Raw genomic sequence first — 26,318 nt, forward strand, 5'->3', positions numbered from 1 at the left:
CACTCTGTTGATCCCAATTTTGTTCTGCCAACCTCTTTCTCCTTATGATCTCCTCCACTTCCTCGTTTCACCACGTCTCTTTGTATTCCTTTCTATTTCCAGATGTCACACCAAGTACTTTTCTAGCTGTCTCCCTCATCACTTCTGCAGTAGTTTCCCAATCATCCAGCACCTCTTCACCACCACCAAGCTCCTGTCTGACCTCTTCTCTGAACCTCACAATACAGTCTTCCTCCTTCAGTTCTACCATCTTATTCTTTCTTTCAGTCCTCACTCTCCTCCGATGCTGTCTAGCTACACTGTCCCCTGCCAACATCTTACAGTCTCCAATCTCCTTCAGGTTGCATCTCCTACATAGAACATAGTCCACCAATGTGCACCTTCCTCCACTCTACGATCCGCTTCTTCTTGAAATAAGTATTCGCAACTGCCATTTCCATCCTTTTGGCAAAATCTACCACCATCTGCCCTTCCCCATTCATCTCCTTAAGGCCATACCTACCCATCACCTCCTCATCACCTCCTCATCTCCTCTGTTCCCTCCACCTACATGCTCATTGAAGTCTGCCCCTAACACCAATGTGCCATTTCTAAGTACACCTTCTATCACTTCATCTAAATCTCTCCAGAATTTTTCCTTCTCCATTATCTCATTTGTGGAGCATAGGCACTGATGAAATTAATCATCAACCCTTCAACTTCCAGCTTCACGATCATCACCCTATCAGAAACTCTCTTCACCTTCAATACACTCTTACTGTACTCTTCCTTCAGAATCACCCCTACACCATTTTTCTTTTCATCCACACCATGATAGAACAGTTTAAACCCACCTCCAATGTTCCTGGTCTTACTCCCTTTCCACTTGGTCTCCTGAACACACAACATATCTACCCTTCTCCTCTCCATCATATCAGCTACCTTTCTCCCTTTACCGTCATAGTACCAACATTTAAAGTACCAACTCTAACCTCCACTCTCCTACACTTCTTCTTTCCCTGCTGTCCCTGTAGACGTCTTCCTCCTCTCCTTCTCCTCCTCCGGTACCCTGTTGGCTATTGGTAACCCGGGCCTGATCCATTATGAAAAATCCGGTTTGTGATCCGCGTGTTTGATTTGGCACATGTTTTACGCTGGATTGCCTTCATAACGCAACCCTCCCCATTTATCCGGGCTTGGGACCGGCACTAAGACTGACCTGGCTTGTGCAACCATATTGGCTGGGTTACGTCAGCAAGTGCATGACAGATACACAAAATATCTGTCACATACTGTACGTCAACACCATCTGGACTGAACTCATTGGAACCGACTTCACCATAAAACAAGACAGTAAGCCGAAGTGTATGTCCGAACACTGTTATTTAGAGAGCAGAGAACAGTCTGGAGTTCTCTCTATCATAGAACCACCTGCCCTGTCACTGCACCTAAATACTATTATGCTGTTTTGGGATGAAATAGTTCATAAGAAAGAGAGAAATCGCTTTAACCAGGGAAAAACACAGTTTGAACAAAGCATTTCAGCAGAATGTTTGGAGAAACAAACTGTCTGGAGTGTGTAACAGGAGTGTAGAAACAAGGTGAAACAGGCACGTGTCTCTGAAAAACAATAAAATACTTTTAAAGCAAGCCAGTAAGGGAACGCAAACACTTTGATATCGGTTAGATTTGCGTTTTTACGCATGACGCACTCGAGGTATATCTGCCCGTTAAATGGCACCGACAATGCGCATGTGCAGTACAATGACAAAAAAAAAGAAAAAAAGAGAGCGCGATAGAAGTCAGTAGTCATATGTCGAGATACACAGCTTCAAGAACCAAATGCACGATTTCATGCTTTATCTGATGTAGGCTGAGTGTTTGGGTGGAAAAAAGGCGCATCGCTCGGGCGGTTGAGTCGCATGTCAGCGCCGGCTGCAGGATGAAAGACATGATGATGATGATGATGTTATTCAAGTCGGAGCTTCGAGGCTGCTAAAGTTTTACTCCAGTTCTCATCTGATGCTGGTCATGTTGGTTGGTTTCCGAGCTTCTCAGGGGTGAGAAGATTTCTGATTTCTTTTGCTCTTACACGCATTGCATGATTTAGGGTTCCTGCTTTTGGAAACGCTTTGGGTTGCAGATAGCTGCAGAAAGTTGAATCGGATTCATTTGATCCTGATTGAGCAAATTATAAAAGCTGACCTTCTGGGTGAATCCCATTCCCAGATCTTATTTATTTACTGTTTGAAAACGGTAGTGATGCTGTGTCATTTATTAAAGCGCACAACAGCATCCCCAGCCTCATACTTCAGTCTTCATCCTTTCCTCCTTTTCATTGTAAGGAGGTATATACTTGTATTTCTTTTTATATCTCAGCACAGTTTGGCTACATTCTCTCATTCATTTATTGTCAGGGAAAAACTAAAACTGTTTTGTTCCCTACAAAAGCAGTTTTTTAGGGTTTAATTATATCCAAATGAATTTTCAGGGCACATTTTATTCAATAAAGGATGGAAAAGATGCATATTAGGTACACAAATTGTTATTTATGATCAGAAATTAGTCTTGTTTCCAAAAACAAATGCAAACATAAGAAAGCAGCCAAATAAAGATGAATTCCATTCGAACTACATTTGACTACTGGCAAAATGTTAATCGTGAACAAATCAATGCTGGATCACTTTAATCATGATAAATGCATGGTGGTGAAAGTTTCAAAGCAGTTCAGAGCTCTCTCTCTCTCTCTCTCTCTCTCTCTCTCTCTCTCTCTCTCTCTCTCTCTCTCTCTCTCTTCTCTCTCTCTCTCTCTCTCTCTCTCTCTCTCTCTCTCTCTCTCTCTCTCTCTCTGGAGTAGTCTTCTTTTTATAATCTGTGCTCAAGTTTGAAAAAAAAGAAGCTATTATTGATGAAGAATCCTGCAAAAAAAAAATGAATATAGAAAATAAATGACACATACAGGAAGTGAAATAAAACTCATACATTGTGTTTGTTGAAATGCCTTCAAACGCAATGTGCATTGTTTTGTGTAAAACCTTTATGATTTATTGTATTTGTTTCATTTATTTTTTGATTTGAGTCAAACTTACAATTCATAGCATTTTAATTTCCATGTGTACATGCAGACTTCCTTTTGGATCTAGAAATAAAGCTGGATTTGGGGTACCTGTAACCATTTTTAAAATTAAATTAAATTAGATTAGATTAGATTAGATTAGATTCAACTTTATTGTAAATGTGCAGAGAACAGGTACAGAGCCAATGAAATGCAATTCAACCAGAAGTGCAAATAGCAACGTATATAAATAAATAAATCAAATATAAATCTACATATGCATAAACATATAATAAACATATTATGGGAGTGAAAAGGTGCAATGTTACAAATAATACTATATAAGGTGAAAATGTGATGATAAACAAAGAAGTGTATAATTTGCACAATGTCCATACTGTAACAGACAAAACAACTTATTTCTGTCCTGATTTGGACGTCTGTACTTATTAACTTGCTGATCAGTCCATCTACATCCAAGTCCTAACTTTATAAAAGAGGCAATCTGGTTTAGTGGGTGAATATTGATTCAGACCACTATTCCGTCCCATCGGTGATCCGCCTCAGCATTATTACAGCTCTGGGTGTGTCTCCTTCTCCATATTCTGTATTCCTTTAAACATCCCAGTTTTATTTAGTGTGTCTTTCATATCAAGACATTTCCAGTCAGGTTTTGCAGCAATGCTTGGCAAATATCATTGCTACAATTTGTGAGATGTTCTCAGGAAGGGCATCTTTCCATGCTTGCAAAGAGCTTGTTGTTATGGAGATGGCATCTAGTAGTTGACTTGGTATTTATTTTTATACCTGACTTGTGCAGCTCGACAACAGTCTGTCTCTTGTTCTTCATAGTGACAGACATATTGTGCATGTGTGCAGCCTCGTATTTGGCCAATGGAAAGCTTTAAAGATTTTGGTAACCAAATGCAATAAAAAATAATTGTTGTCCCCAAAAATGATCAAATGTGGATATTCATGGGTACAGCATATAGCTTACCTTTCATCTGTCTTATAGTTTCTCTCATTTGCTTCGGAGCGTTTCTCAGAACAGAAATGAAATTCTTCATGTCATATAGTTATTTGTAGTTTCTCGACGCTTTGAACAAATCGAATGCTTCGGTATATTCATTTCATTGGTTGCCTACTCTTCTCTACATTATTAGTTGTTTGTCATGTTGATCAAAATATATTCTACTGCTTCTCACGTGAATCGCCTTAACCCCCCAAAACATCTGGGCATCAGTTCATTGCATACGTCATTAATTGCAAAATTGTTAAACCAGCTGTTAGTGTGTGAAGCTTAAATTTCTACTTAACTTTTTTTTGTAAATGCGTCTTGAATTGATGAATCGTGCAGACGGATCTTGAACGTCACTAACGAAGGCGAGTTGTTCGGCTTCAGATCAAGCAATGATCGACTAGTTCTCTAAAACGGGTCAAAGGTGAATCTCGTGAACATTGCATTTCCATTTACATTTGAGGCATTTAGCAGATGCCCGTGTCCAGAGCGACCTAAAAAACTGCTTTGAGTCTCCAGCAATGAATAAATCTACACTGGTACGCAAGGGGGAGTGGTGGCTCCAGCGCTTAAGGCGCTGGGTTGCCGATCGGAAGGTCTGGGGTTCGAGCCCCGATTTCGCCAAGCTGCCACTCTTGGGCCCTTGAGCAAGGCCCTTAACCCTCTATGCTCCGGGGGTCCCTTACGAGGGAAATATCAAGGTCTGTGACGTCGGAGTGATGTCACCACCCACCACCGTGGGTTCACCACCTGCAGGAGGGACCCTAAGGGACGGTGCTGTGAGGATTGGGCAGCAGTCGAAGGCGGGGGCCTGCTTAGACTGCTGCCCCCGCGACCCGAATTACGGATAAGCGGGAGAAAACGAATGAATGAATGAATGGTACGCAAGATTACAAACTTAATATAAATCAGACTACAACTCTTGAATTCTACAAAGCAAACATGAAAAGTGCTAATTTAAGTGTTTCAGGAAGAGGTAGGTCTTCAACTGTTGGGACTCTGCTGTTCGGACATCTAGGGGAAGTTCATTCCACCACCTTGGTGCCAGAACAGAGAAGAGCCTTGAAGTATACTTACCTCTCATTCTGGAGGGTCTCAGACAGCGTTGTGCAGTGTGAGGTGTGATGAGGTCTCTGAGGTAAGATGGTGCTGGTCTTGGCCTTGTTGGCAAGAATATTGGCTACTAATACAGTACAGTAAAAGTGTGAATTCTGTCCTCTCTCTTGCAATCGCTATAAATCAAATATGCAATCAAATAGATACATTTGTGCTGCTGAATTCATGAAGAAATTCATCCTTGTGCATTTTTAATCATTGTGATCCAAACCGTAGTTTATATCAGCAAACACTAAAACCGTGCGGCATCATAATGACAACATGACTAAACATTTTGATGTTCTTTTGTGAACAATGACAAAAGGACTTGGCGTTATAACGGCAATCAGATGTACATTGACATACTTTTGAGAGATGAATTATGGATTTTGAGAAAAGTACAGGCTTTTGCCAGAAATTCAAGGAAAGCAAGGAAAAACTCCCTTAGATGTTATGAGGAAGAAACCTTGAGAGGAACCAGACTCAAAAGGGGAACCAATCCTCATTTGGGTGACATCAAGAGTGTGATTATAGTCTTTAAACAATACAATACACTGGAGAGTGAGAACTAACATGAGCACTGAAGTGTAAGATTATAAGTAATGTTCTTTCTACAGTCTTTTTGTGGTTATAAAACCAGGAGCTACTGAGCAACTCATAAAATAACTCAACATTTGCGATCATTAAAGATCCAACACCAGCTTCTCCAAATTGGAGGAAAACTGTCAAATCATTACAGTGATGAGTGATGCCCAGATTTCATCCTATGAACAAGGTACGTGCCCCCCCGCCACCCCAGAGGGTACAGATTAATATCAGTAAATGTTCTGAACGGATCTTGTCATTGTGTTGGATCAGGAGGACAGTTTAAATTCCTTTTCAAGGTCTCTCTTAAAATATTCATCGGTGTTTTTCTTCTGAGCCATTTGATAATTGACACCATGTCTGGCTTTTTATTATCTTTCCAGTCAAGAGTGACGATTTATAGTCAGGTCCGATGGTCGTTAACTTGTTTGGACTGGAATCTAGCATTTTGGACTGCTTGGAGTGCTAAAGAAGCAACTATGGAACACTCGATCTGTTTGCGTATGTGTTTGCTGAGGATTTTGAATCTTCCGAACATGCCTTCATATCAGTTTCTTTAATTTTTTTATACCAAGCTTTCCTTTTTTCTTGTTACGAGCTGCAGCTTTTCCGGCACACACCTCTCGGTCTGCATCAGCATTTTCATTTTTCTCCACACAGATTTAATTACTGTATCCCATTCTGTTTTCGCTGACAGGAGTTTGCACTTAAATCCTTTTTTTTAATAGTGCCTTTCACAGCAAAGAAGGTTTGCCCTTTTGGCTGTCCCTCCCTATTGTCCCTTACCTTTCTTTTGACATTTGCAGAGTTTTGATGTGACAAAACCGGCAATGACAGACCTCTGGAAAGGACTGACATGTCCGTGGGCGGACGCATGTCCCCACAGCAGGTCACCACGGAATGCAGGAAGTGCTCCGCTCTGTATTTAGTCTTTAGAAAAAGCTGATTTTTTTATAACAGGTTGTGTGCTGTGAAATGGAAGAATTTGAGCGTCAGGTCAGTTTGTGTCATTCCTGTCAGTGTACCATTTCTCCGCTAGTTCGCCCTTTTGAGTTGGTTTGAAAGGTGGAGTCCACTGAGGATCTGTGCTGCTACATACGCTCTCTCCGTCAGTCACTCAGTGCCATCTGTGCTGTCCATTCCAGCTTAATATTTCATGCTGTGATTTGGGCTGGGAATTAAAGATGCAGCAGGTGGGTTTGACAGAGTGCTGGCATATTCCCCCTGACTGAGCTCCAGGTAGAAAGTGTGCACTCAGCCAGTCGGTTCGAATAAACCTATAACATGTAACACACATTTTATTTTTGCTACTCGTTCAGATGTTAATGAGGATCTCTATAATCCATGTCCTTTACATAACATTTTACGTGCAATTTTGTTTCAATTTCTTACTTTATCTCTCTTAAACTATCCACTTAACCACAGCTCTCAAAACACTAAAATAATACAATTCTTTTAGCAATATATTGCATTTTTTTTATTTATTTCTAAGTTACTATTAATGAAATTTTGAACTTCATCACTGGGCCTTGCAAGACCAAAAGCAAAAGGCTTTACTTCTTTACAGGGACTGACTTTTTTTTATTTATCATTTTTAGAAGCCACACCACATGTTCAGGGACTGACAGGTAAAGAAACCACAGCTTCTTCATAGACTCTGATTGTTCCAGAGGCCACGCCTCCTACCCAGGAACTGATTAGTAAAGAGGCCACACCTTTACCAGAACTTAACGTTACAAAGGCTATGCCTCCCATGCAGGCACTGATCGTTACAGAGGCCTCCTACACAGGGTAATATCAGGGTATATCAGCTCCTAACTGATATAGGGCCACGCCTCCTACACAGGAACTGATTTACAGGACCACGCCTCCTACACAGGAATTACGGAGCCTACGCCTTCTACACAGGGACTGAGAATTACAGAGCCCACGCCTCTTATGCAGGGACTGAGAGTTACAGAGCCCATGCCTCCTACACAGGGACTGAGAGTTACAGAGGCCACGCCTCCTATGCAGGGGCCACTGATCTGAGCAAAACACTTACCGATTGAAGCAGAACCAGTAGCTCTGAACCCTCTGAAACATTTTGTTCTGCTGTTCTAAAATGGTGATTAATGCCAAAAAATTGGGTTTTGTGCTCAGCAGTTAAGTTGTTCTCATTTGAAAGCCTGGCTGGCCTGCGGTGGGATGGGAGGCAGCTGTGTTTGACATGAAGCCCTTCAGCAGCATGGGGGCTTTTGTGGTTAGCCACTGGGTTCCTCCATTACAGCGGAGATCGGTGGCACAGACTCAGAACAGAAAATTACTCTGTCATTTTCCAGCACAGCCAACTGGGCCATGTCCAGAAAGCTGCTGTTAGATTTTTCTTTATTAGTTCTGCTACTGCATAGAACGAGATTCTTAAAGCGATTACTTCGAAGCTCGTCGGTGATAGATGTGACTGTACATGTGCTTGGAGAGGAGGGTGCAGGGAGTTCAGCAACCATCATTTTCAGAGACGTGGTGAGAGAAGGGATGACAAGAGAACTCTCCAGTGGGCCCTGAATTCTGGCATAATAATAAACGTGGCACAGTAGGCGATTCATCGTTCCAGTTTCCTGAGCTTGAGCACAAATCGAAACAATAGAATAATAAATAAAATGATTTCTCCCCCCTATTTTTTTTTTTCTCAGATTTCTTTTCAGCTTATTTATTTCCCAGTTCTCTATTGGCCTGTAACAAAGCTGGAGCAGATACGAGTGCAGATATTTTAAATAAACAAAACACAAAACTAGAAACATGGACGATATAAAAAGTGCTACTGATTCACCTCTCCATGCATAGCCAATGTTACGATACATTAAAGATGCATATGAAGCAACTTCCGATGCGATACGATTCAGTGGAAAGAATAATGCAGTGCAAAGTAATGGAGAGTGTGTTAGAGAAGTGAAGAAAAGAGTGCAGGCAGGGTGGAGTGGGTGGAGAAGAGTGACAGGAGTGATTTGTGATAGAAGGGTATCTGTGAGAGTGAAAGGGAAAGTTTATAGGATTGTGGTGAGACCTGAGATGTTGTATGGTTTAGAGACAGTGGCATTGAGTAAAAGACAGGAGGTGGAGCTGGAGGTAGCAGAGCTGAAGATGTTGAGGTTTTCGTTGGAAGTGATGACGATGGACAGGATTAGAAATTAGTTTACCAGAGGGACAGCGCATGTAGGACATTTTGGAGACAAGGTGAGCGAGGTGTGATTGAGATGGTTTGGACATATGCAGAGGAGGGACATGGGGTGTGGAGACGGATGATTGGCTGTGGCGCCCCCTAAAGGGAGAAGCCGAAAGAAGAAGAAGCCTTCTGACTCCTAATGCATGGCCTCTTTCCCAAACAGGACATTGTAATGCAAAAATAAAAAAGATAAAATAAAACCAGAAGTTCATCTCCTGTTCTGTCTCCAGGAAGAAGCAGCTCTACCTCTGCCATGTTAATCTGTATTCTATGTGACTCTCACCGACACCCTCGGCCTCTGTAGTGTACATTTACGTAGCAGCAGGGGTGCTGAGAGACCGCGCTCAAGAAACAGTTTAAAAATCGTTCTACATATCTAAATATTTGTCAAATTATTAGTCACTTTTCTCAGCCATATTTGGTTTAAACTGTTACCATAAAGTTGAAGGCACTGCATTAGATGTCTTTAGATAAACTAGAATCTCCTCATAGCAATCTTATGCTCAGGTGTCCACATACTTCTGTCCTTATATATGGTATCTGTGTAACAGTAGTTAGTGTGCTGGTCTATGTGAGGCTGTAGACCATGCAGATGCTGGATAGGGAGTAAATTCAGGAAGATGAGATGCATGTCGTATGGGACGTGTCCGAGTTCAAGGTGACCTTGTTTTTTAAGCAGTATCTTATTACTGGGGGGGGGGGGGGGGGGGGACAAATTGTTCTGTACTGATCAATGAATTGAGACAAACAATAGCCCAGAACCACCATCAGAACTTGCATGATTGATGGCACAAATAGGTCTTTTGGACTTCAGCACACACACAGACACAGTTTCTATTGTAGCATTGGTCCTGATGAGATGCTGTGTCTCTGTGTGTAAATGTTTCCTTTTGTCCTTTTCTCCCAAATCCAGTTTATCTTCATAAGCGGACAGTTGGAAGGAGTTCAGCTAATTTCCCATCGAATCGCTCAGCATCAGCTGACTGTCAGTTTGGCCGTGGTATTAGTTAGTGGGTGGGGGGTGGGGGGAGGGTGGCAGATCAGAGAGGATAGATGCGTGGAATTCATCATTAGGTCATGGCCTCTAATTCGTTTTTGCAGAAAGACCACAGACAAGGTTACAAATAATAATAAATCCAGGCTTTTGGCCACTCAGTGCCTCCACTTGAGGAATAGCTGCTGTTAAGATCAGAAGCTGTGGGGGATGTAATGATCGGACATGGGGGTTGGGGTGTGGGGGATCTTACATGACTTTAAGCTCCAGAGGACAGCATATATTACACCGCTGGATACACAAGTGCTTTAAAATAATAGCGTTAAAACCCCCCGTTTGCCCTTGTTTGTTTTATCTGTCAGCAGTGAAAAAAAAAACCCTAAAGGATCTCAGTCTGCTGTGTAACTGTGGATCATCTTTGTCTTTGCTGGGGGAAGAAAGGAAGGAAGGATTGTAGAGATGGAAGAAAAAATATAAAGTAAGAGAAAATGTAAGAGAAAGAAAGTAAAAACTTTAAAAAAAGAAGTAAAACAGGGAAAACTAAAACAAGTAAATGGGAAAATGAGAGAATGGATGACCAAGGAAAGAATAAAAGAAAGGAATAAAGTTCCCTGTGTGACGGAAGGAAGGATGGAAGGAAGGAAGGAAGAAAGGAAGGAAGGAAGGAAGGAAGGAAGAAAGGAAGGAAGGAAGGAAGGAAGGACCTTGTGGAAAGGAAAATAGTTCCTTGTAGGATGGAAAGAAGAAAGAAAGGAATTTCTTTGTAGGAGGGATGAAAGGAGGATTTTCTGTAAGAAAGAATGTTCCTCGAAGGATGGAAAGAAGAAATAAAGGATGGAGGTTCCTTGTAGAAAGGAAGGAAGGAAGAAAGTTCCTGGTAGAAAGGAAGGAAGGACAAAAAGAGTAGAATGAATGAGAAAAGAGAAAGATAATTGTAATGAGAGAGGGAAAAAATGGTAGTTAAAATAGGGAAAGAGCAAAGAAGGAAGTGAGTGAAAGAAAAAGAAATATAAGAATGAAGTTGTGGACTCAGAGGACAGCAGACACCTGTTTAATATTTAACGTCCAAATTCTCAATCAAGATAAAGATTTTTTTTTGCATTTTCTTTTCACAAAACTTGAACGTAATACGAACTTCCAACGTGAACGTACTCGTGACCCTCAAGCTTTCATTCTAGTAGAACGTTCTACAAGTCAGCTGCTGTTACACGGCCTCATTGTCTCCTCCGATCTCCAGCGAGGGAACCTGACGGCTTATGAATTACATGATGATTTCTTTGTGTACGTGTTTGGAGTCAGATTACTATCAGGAGGTTGGCAGGATGACCAGGATGACCGTTGAACCGTCAAAAAAACTGATGTGATAAAGGATGTTGAAAGAGGATCTGATAAACACAAGATGCAGCAGTTAGCTTCAGTAGCATCATTTTTAGTGACTATAGTACTAAATACTGGATTCAGGTTATTTTCTACATGGATTTTATATATATATACACACACACACACACACACACACACACACACACACACACACACACACACACACATGATCATAAAGAAGCTTTACAGAAATGTAGATGGACATTTCGATCCATAATTTGGGCTACAGGTGACTGAAGAACTCCCTGGGGAGGAAGATATCAGGAAGAAAACCCTGAGAGGAACCAAAATCCCAAGCTTTCTAGAATTCTCATCTTGAGGATTCAGAATGTGGTATCATGGCCAAACCAGGCTCATCAGGATAAAATGGAACATTCGCCATTCTCCATTTTGTCTTCATTTTCCATTATAATAATCTCCACTCTTCTGGGAAGATGTTCCACTAGATTTTGTGGAGATTTTGTAAAGATTTCATGGAGATTTGTGCTCATTCAGCCACAAGGGTGTTAATAAATTCAGGTAGTGATATGAGGTGAGGAGGCCTGGGGTGCACTCAGTGTTCAGGTTTGAGGTCAGAGCTCGCTAGCAGGAGAACTTCCACTCCAAATAAATGTAAAGCAAATGTTTATGGAGCTGGATTTGTCTACAGGGGCATTGTGATGCTGGAACAGGTTCGGGTCTCTTATTTCAATTCAATACAAAGTCGTACAATTGTGTCTCCAGCTTTGGGTGTCCAAATACTTTTGCCCATATAAAGTATTCGACCTCTAGGCATTAAGGAAGCCTTTATATGCTACACGTGTGGGCGAGAGAGAGAGAGAGAGAGAGAGAGAGAGAGAGAGAGACACACAGAACATGGCTGTATTATTATGGTGTGTGAACTGGAAGCAGGTATCTTTGTAACCTCATGTCTTCTCCGCTCCTGTAGGCTCTGATGTAAAGGTTTTGGGGCTCATGCTGCGCTGCCATCTGCTGTGCTCTCTGGACAGACGGGCACTGCCTGACCCCGGAGTCAAAGCCTGGCACTGCCCCTTTCATCTGAAGCTTCTCCCTGTGCACGAGCTGGAGGACACCCAACGTTTACGAGGTCCTACACGTCAGATTTTCACAGTAAAAATACGTGTCCTACGTGCAGATACGGTCGGAAGGGTTTGTAACGCTGAAACTAATGGAAATGAAAGAAATATTTTGGATCGTAGCACCGAACAGGGAAAAACACACACAGGGACGATCAGAAACACAAGGTTTTATTCATAATGAAAGATAAGAAAGAAAGAAAGAAAGGAAGGACAAAAACAAAGGGAAAGAAAGAAAGAAAGAAAGAAAGAAAGAAAGAAAGAAAGAAAGAAAGAAAGAAAGAAAGAAAGAAAGAAAGAAAGAAAGAAAGAAAGAAAGAAAGAGAAAGAAGGAGAATAAAAACAGAACAAAAAGAAAGAAAACATAATAAACTAGAATTAAATAGTAAGAAAAGAACAAAACCAGACAAAGTAAAAGAAAACAGAATAAAAACAGACAGAAAGAAAGAAAGAAAGAAAGAAAGAAAGAAAGAAAGAAAGAAAGAAAGAAAGAAAGAAAACGAATAAACAATAAATACAGAATAAAACCAGAAAGAAAATGAAGGAAAAGAAAGTAAAAGAAAGTATTAAATAAAGAATAAATACAAAAAGAAAGAAAAATAAATTAACAGCATAAAATTGAAAAAAAGAACCAAAACAGACTGAAGGGAAAAGAAAAAAGAATAAAAACAAAAAGAATAGAAACAAGAGGAAAGAAAAGAATAAAGTCAGAAAGAAAGGAAGGACAAGGGAAAAGAAATAAAAGAAAGGAGAGAAAGAGAATAAAAACAGAACAAAAAAAGGATAATAAAATAGAAAGAAAGAACAAAAACAGAAAGAAAGAAAAAGACAACAGAATAACAACAGAAAGAATAGAAACAAAAGGAAAGGAAAGAATAAAGTCAGAAAGAAAGAAAGAAAGAAAGAAAGAAAGAAAGAAAGAAAGAAAGAAAGAAAGAAAGAAAGGACAAAACAAAGGAAAATAAATTTTAAAAAAAGGAGAGAAAGCATAAGCCATGAAGACACGCACTGAAGACAATCACAACACAGGGAAGAGAAATAAAGTACGGAGTGTAGTGGAAAGTGGTGTGCAAACAATCACGTGACACGCTGAGGCTGATAGGAGACGAAGTCCTGTGGCTTAAGACAGAACCCTTCTGAAACTACCGAAGACCTCGTTGTCCTCATTGCAGGAGACATCAACGCATAAACAGTGAAACTCCAGACTTTTCCACTTGACCATTTCCGCCCTAAAATATCCAGCATAACTGTACACACTTAAAAAACAAACAAACTTTGGAACTAAATTTGGAGGTCCCATCATACACTATATATACAAGAGTATTGGGACACCTGACACCTATATGTTGTACATCTCCAAATTATTAACACAAAGCTGAAGACACACAACTGTACAAAATGTTTTTTGGATGCAGTTGCAATGAATTTAATTTCCACCTAAATTAGAGAGCCAAATCTCCTCCAGCATGATGTGCACAAAGGCAGCTCCATGAAGATCTGCCATGGGTTGGAAGCACATGGAAGCTCTTGAATGGTCTACTACAGAGCTCTGAACTCAACCCTATTGAACATGAAGGTGAATGTTGACTCCACAAATCTCCACAAAATCTCCACAAAATCTAGTGTCTAGTAATCTTCCCAGAAGAGTGGAGCTCATTATAACAGGAAATGAGGACCAGATGTGGAATGGGATGTTCAAAAAGCACAAATCTTATACTCCACATAATTTTGTCCATAGAGTGTAGAGTATATTGATGGAGAAAAAAAAACCTCCTTCTGCGATTTAGCACCAGCAAAGGCGCTACGTTAGATCTCGGCTTTCACAAAGCCGTTTGTCTTTAAGGAACAGTTGATCGATCTGTCATTCGATTAAGTGTGTGTGTGTGTGTGTGTGTGTGTGTGTGTGTGTGTGTGTGTGTGTGTGTATATGATCCATCAATTTATATTGAACAGGTAATGATTTAGTGCAATAGTAATCTCTGTAGTCGGCTCCATAACTATTGGCACCCATAGTAAAGATGACGTTTTGATAATGAACTTAAAAAAAAAAAAAAAAAAAAAAAAAAAAGCATGTCTCAAAAATATTGGCACCCGACGCCACAGCTAGGTTTTCAGCTAGTCTTCACTATCCCTTCGTTCTCTCCCCGTCGTTTCTTTCCTCCTTCTTTCTAACACTGTCATCAAGCCAGAGCAGCGTATTAATCTCCACGCAACCCGGCCCTGATGAACGAGCATGGCATTTACACTATCAACGTCTCTCCTTGCTTTTGTTCCTGCCTGCTAATGCTGCTGTAACGATGTAATCGTTGACTGATCGTGTCAGTGTGTCAGAGGGATACTTAGCACTGTCACTTTAATACATGGACATGGTCATAGACTTGAATAGAAAAATGTAATCTAACAGTGCTGTTCGACTATGCAGGCTTTTAACTTGTGTAAAGGTTATTCCTTTACATCTGTGGACTTCTTGTCCGGCTGCGGTTTGTCCGTGAGACCATAAGACGAATCATATGTGTTTTTTTGAACATCCCATTCTACATTTAATATGGATGTGCATCTCCATAACTGTGGCAAATCATCAATTTACTTAAGTGCCTTCTGACTTCTAACTCATAGCCCTTTCATAAACTAAACAGGCTTTTGTAGTGAAAAAACCCCCAAAATTTTTTTTCCTATTGTGTCTCCATGCAGCTCTACCTCTGCCTGGACATGCCTCGGTCTCCGTAGTGTTGTGATGCATCATATCCGTGTAACAGCAGAGGTGCTGAGAACGCGCCTGAGAAACAGTTTAGACAGGAGAAATCAATTTACATATCAAATATTGTTTGCAAATTATTGGTCAATTTCTCTATAATAAAGTATAGTGCATCTACTAATGGTTATATATAATGAATCGGTTTTTAGAGATGTCAATATGTTAAAAAACGATGCATCGCGATACAAATGAGAGTATGAAGCAGGAGGAGAAGAGCCTGGAGAGCTGGAGGTACATGCTGGAAATAAGGGGAATGAGGGTAGGAGTCAGGGGCGCTGTTCTAATTCATCTCGAAGGTGTTCAATAAGGTTGAGGTCAGAGCCCTATGAAAGCCAGTCAAGATCTTCCACTCCCATCCCTGTAAAGCATATCCAATAGTGTATTTTAGATAACGCCTTTAATAAGTTGGTTTACATAAAAAAAAAAAATGCAATTGTATGAATAGAACATGAAAACATTTCACGTCTGGGTGGGTCTGATGCCTGATGCTGGAAGTGAGCTCTAGAGCATAAGAAGACCCCTGGCGCACAAGTCTGAGGAACAGCTAAAAGAAATTCTATCTGAGAAGAGAGAAGGGGTGTAAGGGGTGTAAGGGGTGTAAGGGATTTTTGGGGTGTAAAGTGTCAGGAGTTTAGTTAGAAACTGGGTAGCCAGACCATTGAGACACCAAATCCTGAATAATCTAGGAGGTCCTCGAAGGTCAGCATTTCAGCACTGGTGACAAAGTGAAGAAGGTTGTCCTAAGATGCTTCAGGCATACTGACAAATCTTTCTAGGACAAATCTTTTCAGGAATTCGTTAAACACTGGGACAAGACAAGACAAGACAAGACAAGACAAGACAAGACAAGACAAGACAAGACAAGACAAACCTTTATTTATCCTAAAGAAAATTCTTTTGCCAGAGCCTGCTTCAAAGAAAAAAATAAATGTGTATGAAAAAAGCCCCTCGTATCTTATACAACACTGAAGATCACGTGGTAATTTTAAATGTTATGATATGCAAATCTTTCAGAGTAACCTTTTCTTTTAGCTACCTGTAGAAAACGAGTTAAAATCTCAGCACCTCCTCCAATCTGCCACTGCTGAGTCTTTGAACATCAAGCACTCAGGTGTATGCAGTGCAAGTGTTTAGATTGTGTAAGATGTATAAGTGTGATCTGAGCAAAGTCCATTAAAATGACACTTTCATTTTGCTGACAGATAGCAAGTGCGAATTGAATGCTACTTTTTTTTTTAAATGAAATGCAGCTTTTGTGTGTTTCCAGGTGCAGACAAAAGAAGATAAGGAAGACGACTAGAGACATGTTCAATGGATTGCTAGAACCTGCACTGGAGAGCCACGGACATCCTCTGCCTCCAATCCACAGCTTTTTCTAAGTGACTTTATTACGGGACCTTCTGAGATCACTGTCTACCCCTCACTCCTTTGACAATTGTTAGATAGTTGTTGTGTTGCTCTATCAGGAGCTTGCATTTCCCACTCCATCTCCTCCCTCCAGTGACCAGAGACCTTATTTAGAAGCTACTATTATTATTCTTTACTCATCCCCCCACTGTCTCTCTGATCTGATTAGTCTCAGGTCTGCAGGCTTGGACACGCTGGAAGCAGGAAACAAGGACGTGTGGCATCAACCATTTACAGTTCAGCTGTGCTAATCTCTGAAAGTCTATTGTGTATAGAAGACCTGGACACCAAAGGGTCCATTTAGGTGCTGTGTGTGCTTCAGCTGTCTGTCCCTTGCCGTGTCATGTCGTCTTCCCTCTCACCACGTCTGCTTTCGAGAGGACCAGACGTACCGGGGTTGAAATAAGCATACTTGTCAGTTTGTTCCCCTCAAAGCTGAGGTCCCCCCACTTGATCAAGTACCCGTAACACTCGTAAACGTTTTCCCCCATTTTCTGTTCAATCTGGCCGAGCTGCCCATACTCCCGAGTGTCCAGACGGTGTGCAGGTTCTGCGGGCGAGGTGTGTGGAGGATGAGCGATGTTCCCCCACTGGAGTACGAGCCGCTCTCCCCTGCGCTCCCCAGCAGGCCACCGCTAGCTGCAGACGCTGAGCAGAGAACGGCTCTAGCCTTCGTGGGCCTGCTCATGCTCTTCCTGCTCTTCCTGCTTGTGCGTTGCTTCCGCATTCTGCTCGATCCCTATAGCCGCATGCCGGCCTCGTCCTGGACTGACCACAAAGAGGGCCTGGAGAGAGGCCAGTTCGACTACGCGCTGGTGTAAAGCACTGATCAGCGATGGTGGACGAGCCGAGAGCCTCTGCCTTCGCTCTCTCTGTGGTCAGCCCTCGACGACTTCCCAACTCCCTGTGACTCTCCTTTCACCACCTCCTGTAGTGTCTCCTCAGGGCTACAAGGTTTTCCTTTAGTTTCCCAGTGATGCCTGAACCATTATCCTAGCCATTATCCCTCGGCCCATAAAATCTCCAGTAGAGTCCGGTACTAAGAACTATGAGTATTCCATCAGTTATGAAAAACGAATCCAGTTTTTGTCAAAAGATATTTTTCTTATTCTCTCGTCCAGTATGATGCTTTTTTTTCCTGTTTTAGTGGTAAAGGCACTATCAGGTCTTATTGTTAAAAATAACCTCACACAGTGGATTACACATATATACAGTATGAAGTTCCACAGGTTCCGAGAAACAGGACATTTGGAACCTTCTCCTGAAGTAATAGTTGAAACCATATTCAGATCCATTTTATTTTACAGACAAAACTAGGTCAGATGTTTATCAGCACATTTTTTTGACCCCTCATTCTATCCAGTGCATCTAATCTGTTTTTTCTACATGCTATGAACTAGTGCAGTCAGGAGGATTACCTCCACCTCAGGTTCATCATTAGTTTAGGCACAGTCACATCAGCCATCGTCACAATAATGTATTTTGAACATCTCCTGCAATGACTACAATGCATAATTTTTAACAGGGGTCCCCAAACTATGGGCCAAATACAGCCGGCCCCACATTTGGAACAGCTCTCTAAACAAAGACATATTTTGATAATGTAATTTTAGATATATGTTTTACTCATATGATATCTGTATTTAATAATAAAGGTTGGCTTTCAAACTAAAATTTCCTTTAGTTATTAACAGAGGTTGAGGCACCGATTGTTGATTGCTGTAACTGTCGGCAAAAATCCATAACGATAGTTTTTCCGGCTTCCAGTCTGCTGTTATTACAAGAGCGGCCTCTAGAGGCAAATCACTGATGCCATGTGCTGTTTGTATGTACATGTATGTATAATATAGCCTAATTATTTATCAGATTAAAATACCAACCATATGCATATGCATTAGTAAGAAAATGTTTTGATTTTAGTAAGAATAAAAATTAAAAATTTTATTATGATAGTATTAATGCTATTTTAATAGGTGATGTATCTCTTCAGTGGAGGGCCGTGCATTTGGTACCTGGGCCTTCAGTGGGGTCTTACACGACTTAATCCACCTCTAAATACCACCACTATCATGTTGCAATTATAGAAACCATCAATTCTATACAAAAACGCAGTATAACAACACGTGGCATTACAGAGAGAGAGGCATTTAGCATATGGTGGGTGAATACCATTTTACTAAAGCAAGAAACCCAGTTAAGACTCCAAACCTCTACCCTACAACCGCAACTGTGCCACCAACATCATCTGGAGCAGTTCAGAATCAATATTTGTTTAATAACATGACAAAAACATATAAAATGTAAATAAAATCCAACCTACTCACCAGAGATGCAGACTCATAATTTGCACCGCTCCTCATAGGCTGTAAGCCAGTGGTACCACTCGTATTCACTGGTCTGGAAGTGAAGAACAAACCCTTTCCCGGGCTGAGACAAGAACATTACTAGAACTTACTAGAACTTACTAGCATTACTAGAACTTACTAGCTTCGGGGTTGGCCGACCTCTTCTCATGATGTCTAGCTTTTCTTGAAAATGTATTTTTAATTATGTCCGAGACCAAATTAATTTCTCGTCCACTGTAGGCATAAAAAAGTCTAACTCAGATGTATTAATGTGTGCAGAGCTACACACGTGTTTGCCAGGCGAACGTGGCTGTAACAGTTTCCCTCTGACCAACCAATCAGAGGACAGAAAAATGCTGACGCTATTCTGGGCCAGCTAGCTGCCCTGTGAGGTGAATCTGAAATCTGATTGTTAAAGAAAAAGACCCACTGCTAATAGAGACTAAAGTAAAAAAAGCCAGCAGTACTGATTTTGAAGGCCCCGTGCAGATTAGATTGACATGCCAGCACATAGAGGCTTAAATCTAATTGGACAAAAAATTTCACATTCACATACACGTCCTGGAAGCAGTGCGACCAAGGAAACGCTACGAAATGAAGAGAATAAACTGTTGGGAATAAATTAATTCAATTTTATGGAACAAATATTAGAATTTAGGTTGTAAATGTAGGTCAGTTCTGATTGTGTTTTGGCCAGCAGAGAAGGCTTTGCCAAACATATGCCAAATCAAACGTGCGGAGGATCCGCTGTGGCGACCCCTAACGGGAGAAGCCGAAAGAAACTTTATTCATTTTTAATCAATGATGGAATGGAAGTGTTCTTGGTAGTGGACTCAACTGGTTTTCCACAGCAGGGCTGCCATGTTGGATTGACAAAATTTTTAGGCTAATCAGCCTGCCTTCTTTACTACGGATCCATTCCCTGGTTAATAAAGACTTATTCCATATAAAGAATGGTCAGATAGATAATACTGATTAGCTTAACACAGTACTATCAATATATATTATTTCCTTTATGTTCTTATGCTCAGTAGCGGCTAACAAATAAGGAGGAGTACCCTACACTTTCCAGTCTAGCGCATCATCAAACTGCTGGAAAAAATGACGAAAAGACCAGATAATATATTTAGAAGCGTATCGACCTTATGATCACTTTGGGATAGGATTGATTCTCATACACCGAACACATAAACACTGTTCAACTGCTACATGAAATCCCCTCGGACTGCTGCCTTCAATCACGCGCAATTAGCCACCCCCCGCCAACGGTGTGTTCTTTTCTCAGTGTTTACAGGAGCAGAATCCCCTTTAAGATGTCAGAGATGTGATCTTGCTGCAGTGTATTTCAGTGTATTTGCATCATTTACAAGCCATATCTATCGATATTAATGCCTTTTTGGACAGCATAATGTCGTGTGGTCGTTAGCCGTAGCCGATCTGCCGAGCTCTGTGACTTGTGTAGTGAGTTACTGTGTGTGAGTTTTAGAACTTCTGAAAGTGCTTTATTTTTGTATCCAGACTCAGATTTGGAGTCTCCTTTTTGCTAATGATGTACTGTATGTATTCAGTTGAAGATTTCTAGCTTGATGTGTTCTCACTAGATCATGAAACAACTCCATAACAGTGTTGCTTTGGTGTGTTTTTCGATCTTTGTACTGTAAGCAGATTGGATATTTTTCCGAAGTCCTTTGTTTTTGCTATGCTGGCCCAATTGTGGCAAAATAAAAAGGGGGTTTTATTCACTTTCTGCTTCGGGCAGCTTCAGTAATAAAACGGAAATTGACAACGATACAACTTGTCGATTTTAAATGCTCATTAAGCCGGTTCTAGACACCTCCACCCAGGGGCATTGCTAGGGTTTCTGGGCTTCAAGACCCCATCCCCCAATTATCTGATCTTTTCGCTACATGTAACAGCAATAATGATCAAAATAAGCATATCAATGATAGTGTATGCGTAAGAGACAATAAAGAAGTAAATTTCAACAGTTAATTAAATTAACTAAAATGATGCATACACACAAGGTGGTATCAAAGAGTTTTTAGTCCGGCTCTGTTTTCTTTATTTATCCATGTTTACACACAATCACCTTCAAAATACTCCCCTTGAACAGGAAGTTCACAGGAGCTAAATCTTGACGATTAGATCCCGTTGTTTAATGTGTGAGAAGAGCTTGGCGATGGAGTACATTGCCATCATGGAGCATCCAGTTTTTGGTGCACCAGAGATTCGTCCACTTTCGTAGAATGTCCTCCAAAAGACGCCTTAAATCCTGGCAGTAGAACTTGCTATTGATGGTCCGGCCTGTGGGACGAATTCTTAGGCAAGTTCAAATCAGGAGTTTCTCTCATCATTTATTCCTCTCAAAATGTTCTGCTTGCGGTTGAACTGTATGTTGGTGATATGTAGATACACCAAGCGGCAATCAAAACGAGTGTAAAACAGAGCGTGCGCTCGACCCTGATTGGTGGTTTGCTGTTTGTTTGTTTTTATCCTCATAAAAACGTTGAAATTGGAGATTCTTTTGGAAATAAAGTACAGATACGTGAAAAAGCAAACTTCTTTATACTTCTCCACTCTCTACCACCAACATCGGGGTGGTACAACTCATAGAATTTATTTTTTATGTTAATTAATACAGCTTTAAACGGGCTACAGAATGATAGCACAAAACAGGGAACGTAAATCTTTTTAGATTTAGATACTGAATGACTATCTGACTTCCCCATGTCTACATTTATCCTCTTCTTCTTCTTCTTCTGACATCCTGATCTTATCTTGCGTTTCGCCATCTACCTGATGCCTAACGAGTCAGCACATCTGAGCCGGTCTAACAGATTCAAAATCATACAGGATAGAATAGGGTTTTGCTGAGCCCCGTGTGTGACAAGGACCCTTAGAATTATCCTTATTAGATTAGATTTGATTAGATTTACATATGTACAGGTTGGAAATTCTATGATGTATGATAGATATAAATAAATAATGAATGAATAATATGAACATAAATAAAAAGTACACAGAAAGGCGATAATATACAATGAGTACAATAGTCATGAACAGTGCTAATCCTCCCCCCATTACGGCGCCCCCTTCCTCCACCACCCGAACGGAGCGCCGACGTGTTTGGTGTATAAGGTTTTGCTCGAAATGAAGCGTCAGGTTTCCAGTGTTTTATTACACACACCTCAACCTGAAACTGTGTTTGGAATATCAGACTTTACAGCACACTGTAATTTATAACACCAATCAGAAGCACATTATGGAGCAAAATCCATAGATTCATAGCCATCATACAGACATCAGGCCTGATGTTTGAAGGCCGTATCGCATGTTCGGAGTTTTTTCAAAGGGCATAATCAATAAGACTGGTTATTTAAGCCAGTCGTAAAAGCGCTAATGCTGTTAAGGGGAAAATAATCCATCTTGGTGTGGTGTGATGGAGCTTGACATGGAGTTAATATCCTATACAGATGTTCTTTCATTCCTCTTTCAATAACTAAACGCTCTAGGCATGAGTAATACCTCGGGCTATCGATACGCTCCAGTTTTAGCGTCTGCATTTTTGGTGCCATGTGAGAGGAACTAGCTCTCATGCTACATTTATACACTTATCTAACATAAATAACGCCTGGAAAAATTTGGCATGGAAAGATTTGCCTGAACAACCTGCTTCGCTTTGGGTTACTGATCTGAAGGTAATGGGTTCCAGCCCAGGTATCACCAAGCTGCCACTCTTGGGCCCTTAAGCAAGGCCTTTAATCCTCTGTGCTCCAGGGGGCGCTGTATCCGCTCTGATCCCATGTTCTGAACAAGCTGCGATATGCGAAGAAAGAATTGTGTAGGTGAGAAAAAAAGGCTACACTTCTTCTACTTCATTACGGAAACCAGCCCGACCAGGATCGTCACTGACAGATGTCCATCTTTGAAACGTTCACACAGTTTAAATGTCTTACTGCGACTGAGGGTCTCATCACCGTACTGTGCTTGAAGCCTTCTGTAGATATCCGCATTCGTTCACAAATAACGTCATCCATCCAATTACACGTCCGCCATCTTGATGAACGGTCTCAGGACCGGCCCGCGACATGTGCACCACTTATGAGTAATAGAACACGCTAACCACTTAGCATCCATTTTTTTTACCTGCACAATTAAAAGTCCGGGTTTAACTTGAAAACCAAGTGTATTTATTTTCCCGTCAATGACGTTCCATTCCACGATTATTCTGCACAAAGCGTAGCTTCTACATTCAAGAAACTGACACACACACACTGAAAAATATTTAAAAACATAACCCATGTTGCTTTATTGCCATTCATTTTTTTGTGTATTACAGATTGTTATATATAAAAAAAAATATTTTATTTCCAGAGTGTATTGGATGCTCAGGTTCCTATATACTCACAAAAACACTGCAGTGTGTGTATATGTGTATGTGTGTGTGGGTGTGTGTGTGGGAAAACAGTGTTAGGGCTGTCATGCCGAACCATCATGAGCACCACAGATGAAATGCGTTCAAATCCGAGAGCGTGAAACGACGACGATTGAGATACACTTCAAGTTTGCTAATGATGTCGAAATACAGTACACACACGCACATTCGTTCTTTTACATGTAGTGGCAAATAAAATTCGGATGAAAAACATTATAAAAAAGAAAGAAAGAAAAAAAAACGATACAAAAGCATACAAAGTTCCCATGATAGACGAATGGTTATGCATAAATATAGCTCAGGCTTTTTTTTTTTCTTACAGTGCAGTAACCTTGATGTTCAGGATTGAAGATGGAATGATTTTTCTTTTAGCACCAGAGAGAAAGGACCACACACTGCAGTCAGGCTGAATGTGCAAATCCTCGATACACCCACCTCACCCCGACACCACGTCGGCGTCGTTTCGGCGGGCGTCGCTTAGAGGACGGCGCCGTGTAAACATTTATTGGGTGTCACTCAGTGTCTGGCAGCAGTCAAGGACGCCAGCGTAAATTACGAAAACCGAGTCAATAGCACTTTTTTACGTTTGTTTGCGTGTTGTTTTTTTCCGTTTTTAGCCTTAATGCTCAAAAAAAACAAACAAACAAAAAAATTGACATAAAAAACAAATCTACATTTCATTTTTTGTAAAATATACAATTGAATTTTTTCGGGAAAAACTAAACAAAACAAAAAAGCGAGTCTGATAATATTGGTTTTCAGCATTGTGACAATACAAAAAAACAGACGAAACACAAACGCTCTGATGAAAAGAAAAAAAAAAAACGAACAAAAAAAAAAAAAAACGATCACAATTTGTAGATTGTAGACTGAGACTGCATTTTTGTAGCACTGCCTGGAGTCATTTAGCACCTTTGAATTCCTTGAGAGAGAACCTCAAATGCGAGCTAACGCGCTAACAAGTGTCGTGGAAAGGTGTGAGAAAAATCAGCTTTAGCTTTCTATGGTTTTAACAGAACAGCGTTGTTAGCGTTTATACAGCCATGCTGCATGTCCTTCTCCCTAATTGGATAAAAAACAGGATTGATGCGAAACATCGGAGCACTTTAAGGGGCGGTTTGTAATTGTTTCCGGCTTGTGGGATGAATTACGATGGCAACGAACACATCAAAAAAAGCTTGCACCTGATTTCCGGCTCTGCCTCTGATAAGACTGATTTTTCTCCCCCTGGGCTTTTAGAATGGCTGTGCCTTGGGCCCGAGTTTATTTTCACTCCCGGAAAAAAGTAAAAGGTTGCTTGATGTAAAGCCAACAGATTTATTGCACGGCCCTATTGGGAATCACAGTATTTTGATTTATTTGTAATTTTTTATTGAAGGTACCATTGAAACGCTAGGATTTTCACAAATTACAAACTGCACCTTTAAGGTCCGTGTGGTTGAGGTATTACGACATGGCAGCACCTTTTCTCCTGAAACCACTTGTTCGAGAGGTAAAAGAAGCAGTAGGTGACTCCGTTAAGGTGTGGCCAATTTTTTTTTTTCTCCTCAAGCTCTAGCTTTAGATAGATTTCAGTTCCGGTCCTGATCGAACACTGGCTCTTGGATCGTAGCTGCTGGATTAGGAATGAAACACTAGTGTTGGGCAGATCTTGAGGAGCAGGCTTGATCATGCGATCGACTTCCTTTTTTTGACCTGAAACACGGTTGTTATTGCAGTCCCTCGTGACAAAATAATCGAAAAAAAAAAAAAAAAAAAACAAACAAAAAAAAAAAAAAAAAAACAGTACAATTCTTAATAAATGACTCAATACTGAATGGAAAGTCCTTTGACCCCAGTGTTCACTGAGATTACAGAAAGGTCAGTGGTTGTTCGTGTTTTTTTTCTTCGTTTAATACATTACATAATGTTATGAGACACAATTTGAAGTGTATGTGCATGTACACGCTGATAAAGAGCTACATTTTAGATCTATGAGGAAAACCGGGTTGTCCTTGATTGCAAACCATTTGGGGATCAGTTTAAGTCTTTTTTTTTTGGTCATTTGGACAGGTTTATCTGTCGCTAATGGCTTCAATTAAGCTTTTTGATTGTCTTCATGCCTTTCCTGGCTTGACTGTAACGCTTTGGTGTGAGGGGGAGACTGAATAGAAAAAAGAAAGAAAAAAAAATAAACCAAAGTGTGTGATGATTGAAGACAGTTCTTCAGTATAATAAAGCTCTATAGTGTAGGGACTGGGGTCAAAGACTGGGGGAGAGCGCTCAGTGCAGATAAATGTGCAGCCTGATGCGCAGCGCGTCTCCGATCTCCCCCAGCAGGTAGTCAGTGTCGTGTTGGTCCTCCAGCTGGCGCAGTTGACGTGGCCCGTACAGGGGGAGCGAGGCGATCTCGAGGCGGTAGGAGCCGGCTGGGGGGGTCTTACGGCCCAGGCGCAGGATCGTCTTACCGTCGCGACGCTCCAAAAGCCTAAAGTGCTCGGCCTGGTTACCGTGAGTGATGACGTAGCGGACGTGATGCTCCAAAGGCTCCAGGGCTGGAAGCAGCTCCAGCAGAGGCTCTCGGTTCTGCAGCGATGCCAGAGAAAGGTTCATGGGGATGGAGCTCTGAGTGTCCACACTGGCCATGCTTACGGAGTCCTGCAGAACAGGAATGAGACGACCGAGAGAGAAGGTCAATGCACAGATACTACAGCCAGTGTCCAAAGGAAAGACGGATTGACATAAAAAAACTTTTTCAAATATACAATTTATTTTTTTGGGAGAAACAAAAAATTATATTGGTATTCAGAATTGTGACAACACACACACACACACACACACACACACACACACACAAAAAAAAAACCCACAAACAAAAAAAAAATGCATTTCTGTAGCACTGCTGGACTCATTTTGTAATTTTGAGTTCCTTGAGAGAGAAACTCAGATGGGATCTAACAAGCCTCACGTATTAATGTTTAAATAAAAATCAGTTACTTTAATTTGAAAAAAA

General features: G+C 40.9%; 2 protein-coding genes across 3 annotated transcripts in view; one reads left to right on the plus strand and one right to left on the minus strand.

Moving 5' to 3' along the window:
* Window positions 1–1,767: 1,767 nt before the first annotated feature.
* Window positions 1,768–18,220, plus strand: LOC310736090 (cortexin-1-like). Of its 2 annotated transcripts, none has more exons than XM_083559495.1 (3): window positions 1,768–2,039; window positions 12,237–12,404; window positions 16,407–18,220. In XM_083559495.1, exon 3 carries the CDS (start codon window positions 17,119–17,121, stop codon window positions 17,365–17,367), a length of 249 nt encoding a protein of 82 aa, XP_083415621.1. In that variant the 5' UTR covers window positions 1,768–2,039; window positions 12,237–12,404; window positions 16,407–17,118; the 3' UTR covers window positions 17,368–18,220. The 2 variants fall into 2 exon arrangements, with proteins under 2 accessions (XP_083415621.1, XP_083415622.1); XM_083559496.1 differs by having other exon boundaries at window positions 12,237–12,395.
* Window positions 18,221–23,171: 4,951 nt separating this feature from the next.
* The window catches only part of fbn2b (fibrillin 2b), a 93,311-nt gene continuing 90,164 nt past the window's right edge, over window positions 23,172–26,318 (minus strand). Inside the window, exon 65 of the mRNA XM_083558907.1 lies at window positions 23,172–25,963. Coding sequence (XP_083415033.1) covers window positions 25,589–25,963 — 375 coding nt within the window. The 3' untranslated portion in view covers window positions 23,172–25,588. The remainder of the gene's footprint in view (window positions 25,964–26,318) is intronic.

Source organism: Silurus aristotelis (assembly GCF_946808225.1).
Source record: "Silurus aristotelis genome assembly, chromosome: 13".
Lineage (NCBI taxonomy): Eukaryota > Metazoa > Chordata > Actinopteri > Siluriformes > Siluridae > Silurus > Silurus aristotelis.